The 14,555-nt window shown below is 51.7% G+C and overlaps 1 protein-coding gene across 8 annotated transcripts in view; it reads left to right on the top strand.

Moving 5' to 3' along the window:
* The window catches only part of TMCO4 (transmembrane and coiled-coil domains 4), a 111,820-nt gene extending 97,857 nt beyond the window's left edge, over positions 1–13,963 (top strand). For all 8 annotated transcript variants that reach the window (XM_035307980.3, XM_078330610.1, XM_035307982.3 and 5 more), the window contains 2 exons: positions 2,518–2,635; positions 12,769–13,963. In XM_035307980.3, the coding sequence (XP_035163871.3) occupies positions 2,518–2,635; positions 12,769–13,170 (520 nt within the window). In that variant the 3' untranslated portion in view covers positions 13,171–13,963. The remainder of the gene's footprint in view (positions 1–2,517; positions 2,636–12,768) is intronic.
* The last annotated feature ends 592 nt before the right edge of the window (positions 13,964–14,555 follow it).

Genomic DNA, 14,555 nt, shown 5'->3' with positions numbered 1-14,555 from the left:
GCTCCCTGAGCACCTGTGTGTAACATGTACCTCCTCAGGTAACGCTCCCACCAACACTGGGAACTAAGATACCCTGATGAGACTGAGGCTCAGAAAGGTCAAGCAACTTGTCCAAGGTCACACAGCTCCTAATTGACAAGGGGGTAATTGAACCTGGCTCTGTGTGGTCGAGAGCTGGATGGAGAAGGTCTTAAATGCTAATAAAGGCCCCTGGTTTGCTCAGCACAGAGAGAGGGTATAGAACCTTCTAACCTGTGTTCCTGCTCTGTCCCTACATCCTACACATGTGCAAATACATGTAATTCACAGGTTAACTAAAATGTTGTCATAATTACAACAAATAATTTTGGAGGGATGACGCTGTCTTTGCGCATTTATACCCAGCTGTATTGCGACATTTCCCGACCATCCTCATATCCAGTATTTGATATTCTGGATTCTTAGGGAAAGTTCAATAAAACAACTTGAATTGATTTTCCTTTTTTCCCTCTAGCCATCCAGTCTTTTTTTTGTTTGTTTTTTTTGGAGACAAGGTCTCACTCTGTTGCCCAGGCTGAAGTGCAGTGGCACAATCATGGCTCACTGCAGCCCCAACCGCCTTGGGGTTAGGTGGTCCTCCTTCCTCAACCTCCCAAGTAGCTGGGACCAGAGGCACACACCACCACACACAGCTAATTGTTGTGTGTTTTGTAGAGATGGGGTCTCCCTATGTTACCTAGGCTTGTCTCAAACACCTGGGCCCAAGCAATCCTCAATCCTCCCGCCTCAGCCCCCCAAAGTTCTGGGATTACAGGCATGAGCCGCTGTGCCCTGCAACTGTCCATTCTTAGACAGTGGTTCTTGGGACCTCAATAGTAAGATGATCATCAGGACCTGAAAGCATTGTTCTCTGGAGAGAGTGAAGGAATTTTCTAGATGAGAAAGCCCACAGGCAATGAAGAGCCATGGTCTGCTTCTAAGGGAGAGCGGTGGTCAGATGGGTGTTTTAGAAAGGCCCCAGTGGCTCAAGGTAAGTGAGGCCAGGAGCAGGGAGCCGGGTGAGGAGGCCGTTGCATTCATCAATGGTGTGGGGAGGGAGGATTGCCTGCTCTCAGGGCTGGAGTAGAAGGGCCAGGGGAGGAAGAATTGGCGGAACTCCGATAAGTTGGCCGTGGGGAGGAGGCACCCAAGACATGGGTTTCTACTTAAAGGAATGGGCAGATGACAGTGGGGCAGGAGTTAGGGATGGGTGAGCTCATTTTGGGACACAAAAGGAGAGTCTGTAGAGGACTCTTCAACTCAGGAACCCAGTCCTCCTAGGGGTTTTCAGAGTGGTACCCACTCATGAACCCACGTGCCGAGACCACAGAGGGTCAGAACTTGGAGAGGCCCAGAGAGAACCACCACCCCTTGCATCCCAGACAGGTGGGGGACTTGCCTGTGGTCACACAGCAGGGCGCATAAACAGGGCCCCTGGGACTCCAGCCCCGGCCTTCTACCTCTCAGCCATTCTTACCCCCCTGCAGTGAGGGAGGTCCTTCTTTCAGATCAAATGTGCAAAAATAACACCATGCAAACTAGAGTCGGAATTAGTCCAAATAAGAGACAGCAGGACGGGCTGAGTTGGATCTGAGTCTGGGGTGCAGAGGGGAGAACAGAAGCTTGCCTGTGCTCAGACTTGCTGAGTGGCAAGGCCAAGGGCATGGCTCTGGGATGGCCCAGCTACATCCCAAGACAGTTCAAGGGTTTACGAGGGAAGGCTGCCTCAAGGGGCTCCTCGGACCATGTCCTCTGTAGATAGTGCTCATTGTACCTGAAGAAATGGGCAGCAGAGGGTCCAAAGTCATTTCCTCTGGATAGCATAGGGGCAGTGTTTGGCTGGGGGCAGGTTCAGGGAGTGGGGGTCACAGCACATCTGAAAGCAAAGGAATGTTCACAGCGCTGTGACTGCCGAGACAACTACCCTCACCTCCTCTGATGGCGGAGGGCAGGGAGGACCTGCAGCCTGGGCTGAGCCTGTCCTAGGAAGGCCAGGCTGGTCCCTCCAGCACACAGATATGTCACCTAGACCCCAGAGCTCCTCCCTCTTCATAGGCAGACCTTCTCTGCTTTTCAGGGAGCCCTGGACAAGTCGCCTTTCCCAAGCTGAGAGCAGCTCTTCTGAGCCACATGCTGACTTTTTGAGAACTTTATCCAGATTCATCATTCATTCATTCAACAGATATTCCTCTATTGCATGCTAGACACTGTTCCTAGCTCTGGAGACCCAGCTGGGAACAAAGCAAACAGCCTTCATGGAGCTTCCTGGTGTTTGTGCAAAGCCCTAGCCACCATGCCTGGCCCCCCAGGCCAGACTCCAAAAGCATCAGCTGTTGCTGCCCACCATCATCATCCCCACCGTGCAAAGGGGGGCCCTGTTTTCCCCGCACAAGCTCCAGTCACGCCAGGCCTCCCCAGGAGGCAGCCTGGCCCATCCTGTCCTGGGGCTGTCCGAGGCTGGTGGTGCTAACGTTTGCACACTTCTCTGCCCTCCCACAGGGGAGACTGGCTGTTGAGTTTCGTGTACCGCACATCCTCGGTGCAGCTCCACGTCGCCGGCCTACAGCCCGTGCTGCTGCAGGACAGGAGGGTGGAGAACGTGGACCTGACCTCGGTGGTGAGTATCAGCCTGTCCCTCCTGGGGCTTTGCATTTGCTTAGTTGCTCCAGCCCAGCCACCCCTGTCCCATGGAGACAGTGGCCCCAGCCTGTTCCACGCCACAGGACAGAGATCATAAGAATTCATTTGGAGTCAGGTGCACTGGCTCATGCCTGTAACCCTGGCACTTTGGGAGACCCAGGAGGGCAGATCCCTTGAGCCCAGGAATTTGAGACCAGCCTGGACAACATGGCAAAACCCCATCTCTATAAAAAATTTTTTAAATTAGCTGGTTATGGTGGCATGTGCCTGTACTACTAGCCTCTCGGGAGGCTGAGGCGGGAGGATCACTTGAGTCTAGGAGATCGAGGCTACAGTGAGCCGTGATCATGCCACCACACTGCAGCCTGGGCATCAGAGCACAACCCTGTCTCTAAAAACAAAAACCACACAGATACACAGTTAGCAATTAACAGGACCAGGATTGGATTAGAACCTCTAGAGCCCTCACTCTTGCTCCTGTAATTCTGCCATTCCCCACTCCTGAGTCCTCCCGACCAAGGGCTCCCCAACAGCCCCGTCTCAGCTCACTAGTCAGGACTGTGTGTCTCCGCCAGAAGCAGCTGGAGCAAGCAGAGGACACAGATGGAGGCCTTTAGGCTAGACCAAAAGCAGAAGCACCCACCTAGACTGTGGAAGGATGGGATGCAGAGCGGGGCATCTGGGGAATGTCTTTAAAATGCAGAGCCCAGGTCGGGCGCGGTGGCTCAAGCCTGTAATCCCAGCACTTTGGGAGGCCCAGGTGGGTGGATCACGAGGTCAAGAGATGGAGACCCTCCTGGTCAACATGGTGAAACCCCATCTCTACTAAAAATACAAAAAATTAGCTGGGCATGGTGGCGTGTGCCTGTAATCCCAGCTACTCGGGAGGCTGAGGCAGGAGAATTGCCTGAACCCAGGAGGTGGAGGTTGCGGTGAGCCGAGATCGCGCCATTGCACTCCAGCCTGGGTAACAAGAGTGAAACTCCGTCTCAAAAAAAAGAAAAAAAAATGCAGAGCCCTGGGTCCCACTACTCAAAACTTCTACATCAGTCTCTAGGGGCAGAGCCATAAGTCCACATTTTAAACATACTCCCTGAGGGTTGCCATGCAGCTAAAACTAGGCTGGGGTGCAGGGGCAGATGGTCAGAAAGAATTCTTGCAGGGAATGGGGTGGGAGGGCACCTGCTGGGCAGCCACACAAACCCCACTTGAATTTTTCTTTTCTTTTCTTTTCTTTTTTTTTTTTTTTTTGAGATGGGGTCTCACTCTGTTGCCCAGACTGGAGTGCAGTGGTGCAATCTCGGCTCACTGCAACCTCCACCTCCCGGGTTCAAGCAGTCCTCCTGCCTAGGCCTCCCTAGTAGCTGAGATTACAGGCTCCCACCACCACGCCCAGCTAATTTTTTTTTTTTTTTTTTGTATTTTTAATAGGGGCAGGATTTCGCCATGTTAGTCAGGCTGTTCTCAAACTCCTGACCTCAGCCTCCCAGAGTGCTAGGATTACAGGTGTGAACCACTGCTCCCAGCCTGCCCTAAGCCTTTTACAGTCACTACTGTCCCCATTGTGCAGACAAGGTCACTGAGGCTTAGAGACATTCCAGGGTCACACTGCTGGAACATGGCAAAGCAGGACTCGAACCCAGGTCTGAAGCCAAAGAATGTAGCCCCGGCCCAGGCAGGGATGAGAAACAGTGGGACAGGTGCCCCACAGGGGGAGAGGACGGGGGTGGGCAGGAATAAGCTGTAACTACAAGCACAGGCCAACTTCAGCCCATACAAACCCTTGCAGTGTCAAGGGATCCTGAGAACAGAATCTTTGGTTTGTGGTTATTATGTTGTTGGCTGCCATTTATCAAGTGTTATCTGTGTATTAGTCTGTTTTCACGCTGCTGATAAAGACATACCTGAGACTGGGTAATTTATAAAGAAAAAGAGGTTTAATAAACTCACGGTTCCACATAGCTGGGGAGGCCTCACAATCATGGTGGAAGATGAAAGGCACATCTTACATGGTGGCAGACAAGAGAGAATGAGAGCCAAGCAAAAGAGATTTCCCTTTATAAAGCCATCAGATCTCAGGAGACTTATTCACTACCACGACAACAGTATGGCGAAAACCACCCTGTGATTTCATTATCTCCCACCGGGTCCCTCCCACAACACATGGGGTTTGTGGGAATACAGTTCAACTTGAGATTTGAGTGGGGACACAGCTAAACCGTATCACCCAGTTTCCATTAATGATAGTTTGAGCACCTCCTACCTGAAGACAGACTAGACTCCTTTCTAGGCAGCTAAAAGTCCCCTGGCTTGAGGGGCACTCTGGCTTCCCCGTACAGCATCAGCAGCTGCCTGTTCTGACCACTCTGCCACTGCATCTCAATGGCCAATGAAGCTGGGCACCTGACCCACCCCAGGGTGGCTCACACTAGGCTGCATGTTTTTTGAGACTTGACTGAGCATTTGATAACATGGGGGAATTCTTCCACAAAAAACAAAATCAAAACTTCACCAGGTGCTGCTGCCCATGAAGTCCATCAGCCATGTCCCTGCCCAGAGATCATTCAGGCCTCTCACTCAGCCTGACACCAGGTCGCTGGGGCCAATTCATTCTTACTTGTATCTTCACCCCTAAACTCCCAGGGCCCTGGCAGCCACCGTGGCTCACACTTGTAATCCCAGCACTTTGGGAGGCTGAGGCAGGCAAATCATGAGGTCAGGAGTTCGAGACCAGCCTGGCCAATATGGTGAAACCCCATCTCTACTGAAATACAAAAAGTTAGCCAGATGTGGTGCTGCACACCTGTAGTCCCAGCTACTCAGGAGGCTGAGGCAGGAGAATTACTTGAACCCAGGAGGCAGAGATGGCAAAACCCCATCTCTACTAAAAATACAAAAATTAGCTGGGCGTAGTGGTGGGCGCCTGTAGTCCCAGCTACTTGGGAGGCTGAGACAGCAGAATCGCTTAAACTAGGGAGGCAGAGGTTGCAGTGAGCCAAGATGGTGCCTCTGCACTCCAGCCTGGGTGACAGAACTAGACTCCATGCCAAATAAAACCTAACAACTCCCAGGGCCCTAAAACATAATTCCTACCCCACCGGAGGAGCACAAATGAAGCCACCCTGTGCCTTCCTAACCTTCCTAACTGGGAGCTGGGGTAGAGTAAGAGGCGTTTCTAGACTCATCCATTTATAAAACTGGTTGCTCCTAGTTAGAGTCTTCACGGGAGAGGTATGGGCGTCTGTCCCGGAGCCACAGGAAGCCTTTCAGACCAACTTTATCCCAGATAGACTTGGCTCACATGCGTAAACCTCACAACTCCCTAGAGGAAGTATCAAGCATTCCCAAATCACAGATTGGGAAACTGAGACTCAGGAGCATGGAGTCATAGCCAGAGTTGTGGGTTTGGACTCTGAACCCAGGTTGGAAGCTGTGCTCTCCACTTCCCTGTGGGAATGAGGTCAGCTGAGTTGCAAGGCCAGCAAACCACAGTGACACAGGATTTTTCTCTCAGCCCCTTTGCTACACTTGCAGCAGGGCCTCCCATCCACTCAGCCCGCCACATGCAGCCCCTTGCAGGAGGGAGCATGTGAACGAGCAAGTGCGGGGTCTGACTGACCACACCAAGCACCGACACAGGAGCAAGCTCCATGGGGCCTGTGGCCAGACCAGGTGTGTTGCCTCGAGGGGAATGTGGCAACCCTGAAACCCCAGAGGGGGTGTTGGTGTGCTAATTAGCTGTTTTAGTTCCACCATCCACGGCCCAGTGAATGGTAATGTATTGGCCCCGGCCCCATTGAGCGGGGCAGCTGTCCTTAGCTGGTGAGGGCAGAAGCAGAAGGCCAGGGTGACAGCCCTTCTGGGTACCCACACTTGGTGGGTCCCAAGCTCTTGTCCAGCATCCAAGAAGAATGAGGATACGCTGACAATTGAAGACTAGGCAAGGCCAGGAGTTTTATTGAGTGATCAAATAGCTTTTCTGCAGAGTGGAGATGTGGGAGTGGTTCTCCTACCCACAGGCAGGAAAGCCTCCGCCACCCCAGTGTGCTGAGCTCGGGGCTTTTATGTGCTCAGAAGAGGGTGGGCAAACAGGAACAGAAGTTCTCACTCTGGGTTGCGGTTTTCATCTGGGATCAGCAGTTCCGTCTTTAGCCTTCAGGCTGTGTTTCTGGCTTGAAGGTGGAGTTTCACCAGTGACCCGCCCCATCTGCCTAGGCATTTGACTGCATCCTGTCACTATCAACAGGACTCAGAGCTGATGCCTCCTGACCTGTGTCTGGGGCTCTGTGTCCTATTCAAGGTCCCTGTACCATGAATGGGGTGAAGGGGAGCAGGGACTTTGCACCTCAGCACCCCAGGAGTCTCCCTTTGCCGGAAGAATCAGAGATAAAAAGCATCTGTGGAAGAAAGTAGCTCTTAATGCTGCAAAGCCTTTGCAAGATCTGATTTCTACTGGGAATGGAATATGGTAGGAAGAGCACAGCCTTTGACACCAGAGAGGCCTGGCTTAGAATACTGGCTCTGCCTCTGGTTTACTGGCTGTGTGAACTTGGTCCAGTTACTTAACTTCTCTGTCTGTGTCCTCATCTAGGAAATGGTGGAAACGCCTAACTTTCAGGGCAGTGCATGTAAGATGCTTGACACACAGTAGGTCCTCCTTTAATTGTAGTCGCTCCTGGCCTGCCCCTGCCACCACCCCCTGTTTGTTTGCCTCTGGGACCAGCAGCTTTGGAAACTCCACTCCCTCCTCACACTGTCTCCGTGGCAGCTTCCCAGCTTCTGCCTAATAATAGCTCTTTATCACATTAGGAGCACATCACCAAAAGCATTGCTTTCCTATTCTGAGTAATGAGAGGTAATTAGCATTGCCTTTGTGCTGGCCTCCTGTTTTCCTTGAAAACGCTTTGCTGGAGAAGTTGCTGGCAAGGGAGGTTTCATTACTGCCGTTAAATGGGAAAGCGCTGGCCACCCTCTGCTCCCAACAGGAACCACCTGCAGGACCTGTCTTATCCCTGCTGGGGCAACCATGCAGCAGGGCCCTTTGTGAACATCCCCCTCTGAGGTGAATGAAGCTGCCCTCCTGCCCTTCAGTTTCTTCTTGTAGGAACTGAGTTACAGTGGGCAGGGGATTTGCCACTCCAGGGACCAACTCATGAGGCTTCTGGGGTGCAGAGACCTGGCCCACGCCAAGACTCTTCATGTCCCAGAGGAAATGCCAGGTGGCCTAGAACTTGGCAAAAGGCTTGGCATGAAGTAGGCACTGGATAATAACCACAGTAGCCAACAGTTCACATGCTTTATGGGGATAAGTCATTTGATCCTCAAAGAGATCCTGCATAGTTATAGTATCCTGTTGTACCGATGTGGAAACTGAGGCTGCAGACAGCATCATGGCATGTGAGTGGTAGAGCCAGCTGAACCTGGGCTCTTAACCACTCCCTGGGTACTGCCTCCATTCACACAGCTCTGAGGCTTCAGGTAGTGACCTCTAACCCTGCGCCAATAAGCCTGTTACATGTTTTATCTCATCAAAGCCACACAGCCAGCCCACGTGGTATAGTTATCTTTATTAGCCCCATTTTACACATGAGGAAATTGAGGTCCAAGAGGTGCAAGCACCCAAAGGGGCCTGATGGGTTTGGAAGGAGTCATTGGTGCAGGCAGGGGGGGGGGTGATAACAGCTTCTGATTGGGTAAGTTGGGGTGTCTTGTGAGGCAGGAAACAGGAAGGGCTGGGCCCCATCCGTACCTGCGGGGCTTTGGTCACCACTGAGCTCCCACTATGTGCAGGGCTGGCTCTGGGGCACGGAGGTGAGTGAGAAGCGGTCCCTGCTCCCCTGTGCTCACAGTTTGTCAGAGAACGCAACCTCATGAACTTATGGACGATGACAGGTTATGAGTGCTGTCGCAGGGTGTCCACAGAGGCCCCTGCCAGCGCGGGAAGCCGTGAAAGGCTTCTGCACACCCATCACATCCAGTGTGTATCCAGGCAGCTGGCAGATTCAATCCAGACAGCCTGGGAGACGGTCAGGAGCTGAATCTTCACCCAGTATCAGTGATGCCAGAACTTGCTGGTGCTGAGAAGCTCTTTCCCAACCCACCTCACCCCTCTTTTCTCATCTCCAGCTAACTGTAAAACAGAACCTCTGCCTAGCAACTGCTCCCCTGGGTCTTTGCAGAGGGGTGGCTCGGTGACTAGGGTTGCCTGAGACTTGGACCAACTTGTAGTCAAGGAGGGCTAGAGCTGTGTGTTCTAGGATAGCGCTCAGTGGAATTTCCATCTGGTATCAGCTGCAGCCAGTGGCCACAAACACTTCCCTTCCTTCCTGGCCTGTTTCTACCCAGCACTGGCCCCAGTCCTCTACAACATTAAAAGGTACAAGGAGGCAGTTCTTGTTTGTCCTTAGAGAGGCAGTTATCGTTCATCCCTGTGGGTCTGAAGTTTCTGCTGGATAGAATTCAGACATGATGGCTGGAGCTTGAGCAGCCATCTTGGGCTCCCAAATGGATCAGCCCAGCTAACTCCCTACTCTCCATCCCTCACTTCTAGGAAACTAAGGTAAGGGAACTCATATTTACAGAGTACTCGCTGCGTGCCAGGCACTGTGCATCACGGTTTGTATTATTTCTTCCCACCAACTCCTTTAGGTAGGTATCACTAACTCAAATTGCATAACGTCTCTGTAAAAGTGTTTGGGGCAGGGCATGGTGGCTCATGCCTGTAGGAGCACTTTAGGAGGCTGAAGCAGGAGGATCTCTCAAGCCCAGGAGTTTGAGATCAGCCTGGACAATAAAGACCCCATCTCTACATTTAACATTTAAAAGGCCAGGTGCAGTGGCTCACGCCTGTAATCCCAGCACTTTGGGAGGCCAAGGCCTGTGGATCACCTGAGGTTGGGAGTGCGAGACCTGCCTGGCCAACATGATGAAACCCGGTCTCTACTAAAATATAAAAATTAGCCAGGCGTGGTGGTGCACATCTGTAATCCTAGCTACTTGGGAGGCTGAGGCATGAAAATAGCTTGAACCTGGGAGGCAGAGGTTTCAGTGAGCCGAGATCATGCCATTGTACTGCAGCCTGGCAACGGAGTGAGACTCCATCACAAAAAAAGAAATTGTTTTAAAAAGTGTTTTGGATCATTTAGGAACATAATATCAAAGGACAGCATTCTCTGAGCTCCCGAGTGCTAGGCCCTTGGACTCCTTGCAGCAATCATTCAAGGTCATGACTCTCATTTTACAGATGGAGATTGTGAGGACTGGCCCAGTTACTAGTAAGAGACAGAGCCAAGGCTGGCACCCCAGTTTCTCAGAAAGTCCAAACTTAGGTTCCTTCTCAGGCCCTGCAGCCACTAAATATACCTCCTGCCGCAGAGGGGCTCTCGCTCTGCCTTGACAGGGACCTGGGAGCCACTTAGAAGCGTGAATACACGTGTGTATTTTCACTGGAATCTGTTTAAAAGCATTTGTGAGGGAAGGAACAAGAGGTAGACAGATTCCAGTAGTGAGAAAATAACAAAACTGTACAGGGAATTGTCTTTTTGTGTCTTTGAGAAATCATCTGAATAGTGCAGTGTGATTTGTGATTCAAACGGAAATGCAGATATTACCAGCAGTGTCTTTGTGCTGTTTTCTGAGATTCCCAACAAAAGCCTCCCCGGTGTTTTTCCCATCCTTTTTTTAAAAGAAAGCCTTCCCCTTCGGCCTTAAAGGAAAGTTCGGTCTTGTGCGCATCTTTGGCACCAAAGCAGGCCCGTCGACTGGCTGGGGAGAATGCGAGGCTCCGTCTCAGGGGCAGATCCCAGCAGCTTCTGCAGGCAGCATCTCAGGCTCAGCACCTGGCTTTGCTGCTCATGCGCTGTGTGTCATAAAGCAATGACACACCACCCCACTCTGGGCTTTGCTGTTCTCTGTAAAACGAGCATGATTTTGAACATCCCTTCCCGAGCTGATTTTCTCTGAAGAGAATAGGCTTTAGAAACAGGCCTGGATTTCAATCCCAGCCCTGAGGTGTTCCAGCTGTATGACCTTGGGTAAGTCACTTTACCTCTCTGTGGCTCAATTTCTTCATCTACAATTAGCAGCCGGCACCTATCCAAGGAGTACATGTAATAAGCTGATTTGGTGCAATGTATTAAGGACCTACTATGTGTCAGGCATTGTCCATTTTACAGCTAGGCATCAGGCATTTCAGTCACACCCCCACTTGTCACTCACCAACGCATCCCAGCACAAAAATGGGATGGACATATGACTGACAAAGGGGGCGGCCACTTCTGAGTTCTTGGCCTTTGACTTAGTTAAGATGTAGGCCCACAGAACAGAGGCCCTGCTAATGTTTTCTGTTTTGGTTTTTGTTTTTTCTGGAGACAGGATCTTGCTCTGTCACCCAAACTGGAGTGCAGTGACAAGATTGTGGCTCACTGCATCTGTGACCTCCCAGGCTCAAGCAATCCTCCCACCCCAGCCTACCTAGTCACTGGCATTACAGGCACACACTCCTATGCCCAGCTAATTTTGGTATGTTTTATAGAGACAGGGTTTCTCCATGTTGCCCAGGCTGGTCTCAAACTCCTGGGCTCAAGTGATTCTGCCATCTTGGCCTCCCTAAGTGCTGGGATTATAGGGGTGAGCCACTGTGCCTGGCCTAATTGTCTTAAATACATGAGGGTTGATTCTGTCACATAAAAGAAACCAGAATAAACCATTTAGGGCTGGCGTGCCACTCCACAGTCTTCAGGGACCAAATTTCCCTCTTGCTTTTTGTTCTGCCTTCCTTAGTGGGCTGACTCATGGCCCAAGATGGCTGCTCAAGCTCTGGCCATCTTGTCTGAATTCCAGCCAGCCGGAAAGAGGACACGAGGGAAGAAGAGCATTCCTCCTCTTAAAGAGAATTCCAAGGAACACCACATAACACTACTGCTTCAATTCATGGGCCAAAACTACTCACAGTGCTATTCCTAACTGCAAGGAAGCCTGGGGAGTGTGCCCAGCTATAAATTTGGATCCTTGTGACTAAATGAGAAACAGGAGAGTGAGTTGTAGCCAGTACTTTGTAGTCTGTGCCATAGCTTTCTTTCCAATTTGGGGACTTTTCCAGGGAAAATCCTCACAGCCAACCTCTAGTGATGCTACCCTTGTGTTCTGCTTTTTACAGTGGAGGCAACTGAGAGCCAGAGGGGTAGAGGGCCCTGACCAAGGTGTCATGACTAGTGAGCAGCAGAGCCCTTCTGGGATAGCCTAGAGCTGCAGGCATGGGCTGGGCTCAGTGGCTCAGGCCTGTAATCCCTTTGGGAGGCTGAGGCAGCAGGATTGCTTGAGTCCAAGAGTTCGAGACCCGGGCAACATAGGAGACCCCATCACTACAGAAAATTTAAAACTTAGCCAGGCATGGTGGCATGCACGTGTAGCCCCAGCTACTCTGGAGGCTGAGGTGGGAGGATCACTAGACCCCAGAAGGTCAAGGCTACAATGGGCTATGATTGTACTACTACACTCCAGCCTGGATGAGAGAGAGAGAATTCATCTCTCTCTTTTTTTTTTGTTTTTCTTTTTTCTCATGCTATTTTGATAAAAAGCCCATTCTTTAAAAAAAAAAAAAAGAAAGAAAAGCTGCCAGCCCCAGTGGCTCATGCCTGTAATCCCAGCACTTTGGGAGGCTGAGGCTGCTGGGTCACTTGAGGCTAGGAGTTCAAGACCAGCGTGGCCAACATGGCGAAACCCCTTTTCCACTAAAGATACAAAGTTAGTGGCATGGTGGCACATGCCTATAATCCCAGCTACTCAGGAGGCTGAGGCAGGAGGATCACTTGAACCCAAGAGGTAGAAATGGCAGTGGGCTGAGATCGCTCCTTGGCACTCCAGCCTGGGCAACACAGTGAGGCCCTGTCTCAAAAAACAAACAAAAAAATTTCATGCAAAGAATGAGAGCTTCTATCCCACCTTTCTCCTTATCAGGAGATTCCTTCCTGCCCCCAGAGGATCCAGATTTTTTAGAGAAACATCTTTAGTCTTTCTTTGCAAGGCTGAGGCCCAGAAGTTTGGCTGGGGTCCCTGGGGAGGACTGGGCTCCACACACCCATCATGGCCCTCTCTCACTGTCTCCTGCAGGTCAGCGGCCACCTGGACTATGCCAAGCACATGGACGCCATCCTGAAGGCCGTGGGCATCAGTACCAAGCCAGGCTGGGACGAGAAGGGGCTCTCGCTGGCCCCAGGCTGCCTGCCCCCCGAGGAGCCTCATCAGGCAGCAGCCCCCTCATCAGGCGAAACCACCCACGAGGTTGGGCAAACCCAGGGTCCCACATCCAGAGATGCCTCCAAATTGGCCATGTCCATGGACCCCAGCCAAGCCCAGGTGCCAGCAGGGCTGGACCAGTCTGAAGGGGCCTCCCTTCCTGCTGCTGCCAGCCCTGAAAGCCCCAACATCTGCAACCATGGCATGGACCCCAACCCACTGGGCTGCCCCAGTTGTGCCTGCAAGACCCAGGGCCCCAGCCCGGGGCTGGAATGACCCCAGCGGGGGACCTGAGCTGTCTTCCCTGATCTCCATATGCAGCTCTCTCATACCCTCGGCTTCCTCCCAGGAGCTCTGGAGGTGCGGGGTTTCCACGGGTCTCTCCTAATTTGAAGGAATTGGAACTGAAAGGCAAAGGAAATGGAAGTAAGGGGAATTTGGAGGATAGAACATGCCCACCCTGGGGAAGCTGCCTGTCTCCAGAGGAGCCTCAGCAGGGAGCAGTAGCCCCCTCATCAGAGACCCGCAGAGTCAGCCAAGCCCAAGTTAAGAGTCCCAGGACTGGAAACCAGCTTCGGGCTTTCTATACTTCTCACAGCTTTGGAGTCTGGCTGTCCATCGGGAGGTCCAGAGGGCTCTCTGGGGCCCAAGGCTCCCACGCCACCTCTCCCCTGGACTAAGTAAAACCAGGTGCCTGCCTACTCTTCCATCCACACGCCAGGGCTACCCACCAGCTGACAGACACCATCAACTGGCAGCAGCAGGGCAGGCACAGGCAAAAGTGGGCAGCTCACTCCTGCTCTTAGGAGATCCAATCTGATCTGCCCCATACAGCCACGCAGGCTGCGCACTGTACAGTTCCAGGGACATTAGTCACACAGACACAATGTGAGTGTGGTCCCCCAACATGCACCACGGTAGCTCTGTGACAAAGCATGGTGAGTGCATGCGGAATTGCATTCGGTATGGCTGTGAATTAGGCCTGGGGACAAGAATGAAGTTTACTGGGAAAGACTTTCCTGTAGCAGGAACAGAGGGGATAACAGCAGCAGTAAATAATAATAAGCTACCACTTCTTGAGCGCGTACTACATGCCAAGTGGCTATGTGGGTTGTGTCACTTGGCCTTCACAGCAATTCTATGAGGTCGGGACTATAATTATCTTTGTTTTATATTTGGGGAAACTGAGGCTCAGAGAAATCAGGTAAACTGCTGAAGGCCATACAGCTGGTCAGTGATGGAGCCAAATTCCAGGCCCCCATATGTCAGACTCCAGCGTCCAAGCTCCAAGCCACTGGGTCTGCATCCATGAGACCCTTCCTCTTTGTTCCTCTCACAATTTCTGAATGACAAGGCCATAGATAATGCGCCCCTGTTGTGCAGATGGAGAAATCAAGGTCTGGGCAGAGGAAGGACTGACAAGCTCTGGGGAAGGTTGGAGGAGGGCAGCAGAAATGAGAGCTGTGGAACATGGGAGCCAGATCACTGCTCAGGTGTATGTATATTCATTTGTTCATTCGACACACATTTATGGCTTATGCCTGTAGTCTCAGCACTTTGGGAGGCCAAAGTGGGAGATCACTTGAGGCCAGGAATTGGAAATCAGCCTGGACAACATAGCGAAAGCTGGTCTCTACAAAAAAATTAAAATAAAAAAAATT

The sequence above is a fragment of the Callithrix jacchus genome, chromosome 7, assembly GCF_049354715.1.
Source record: "Callithrix jacchus isolate 240 chromosome 7, calJac240_pri, whole genome shotgun sequence".
Lineage (NCBI taxonomy): Eukaryota > Metazoa > Chordata > Mammalia > Primates > Cebidae > Callithrix > Callithrix jacchus.
Note: the sequence above shows the minus strand (reverse complement) of the source record. Positions and strands in the feature narration are given on the sequence as shown.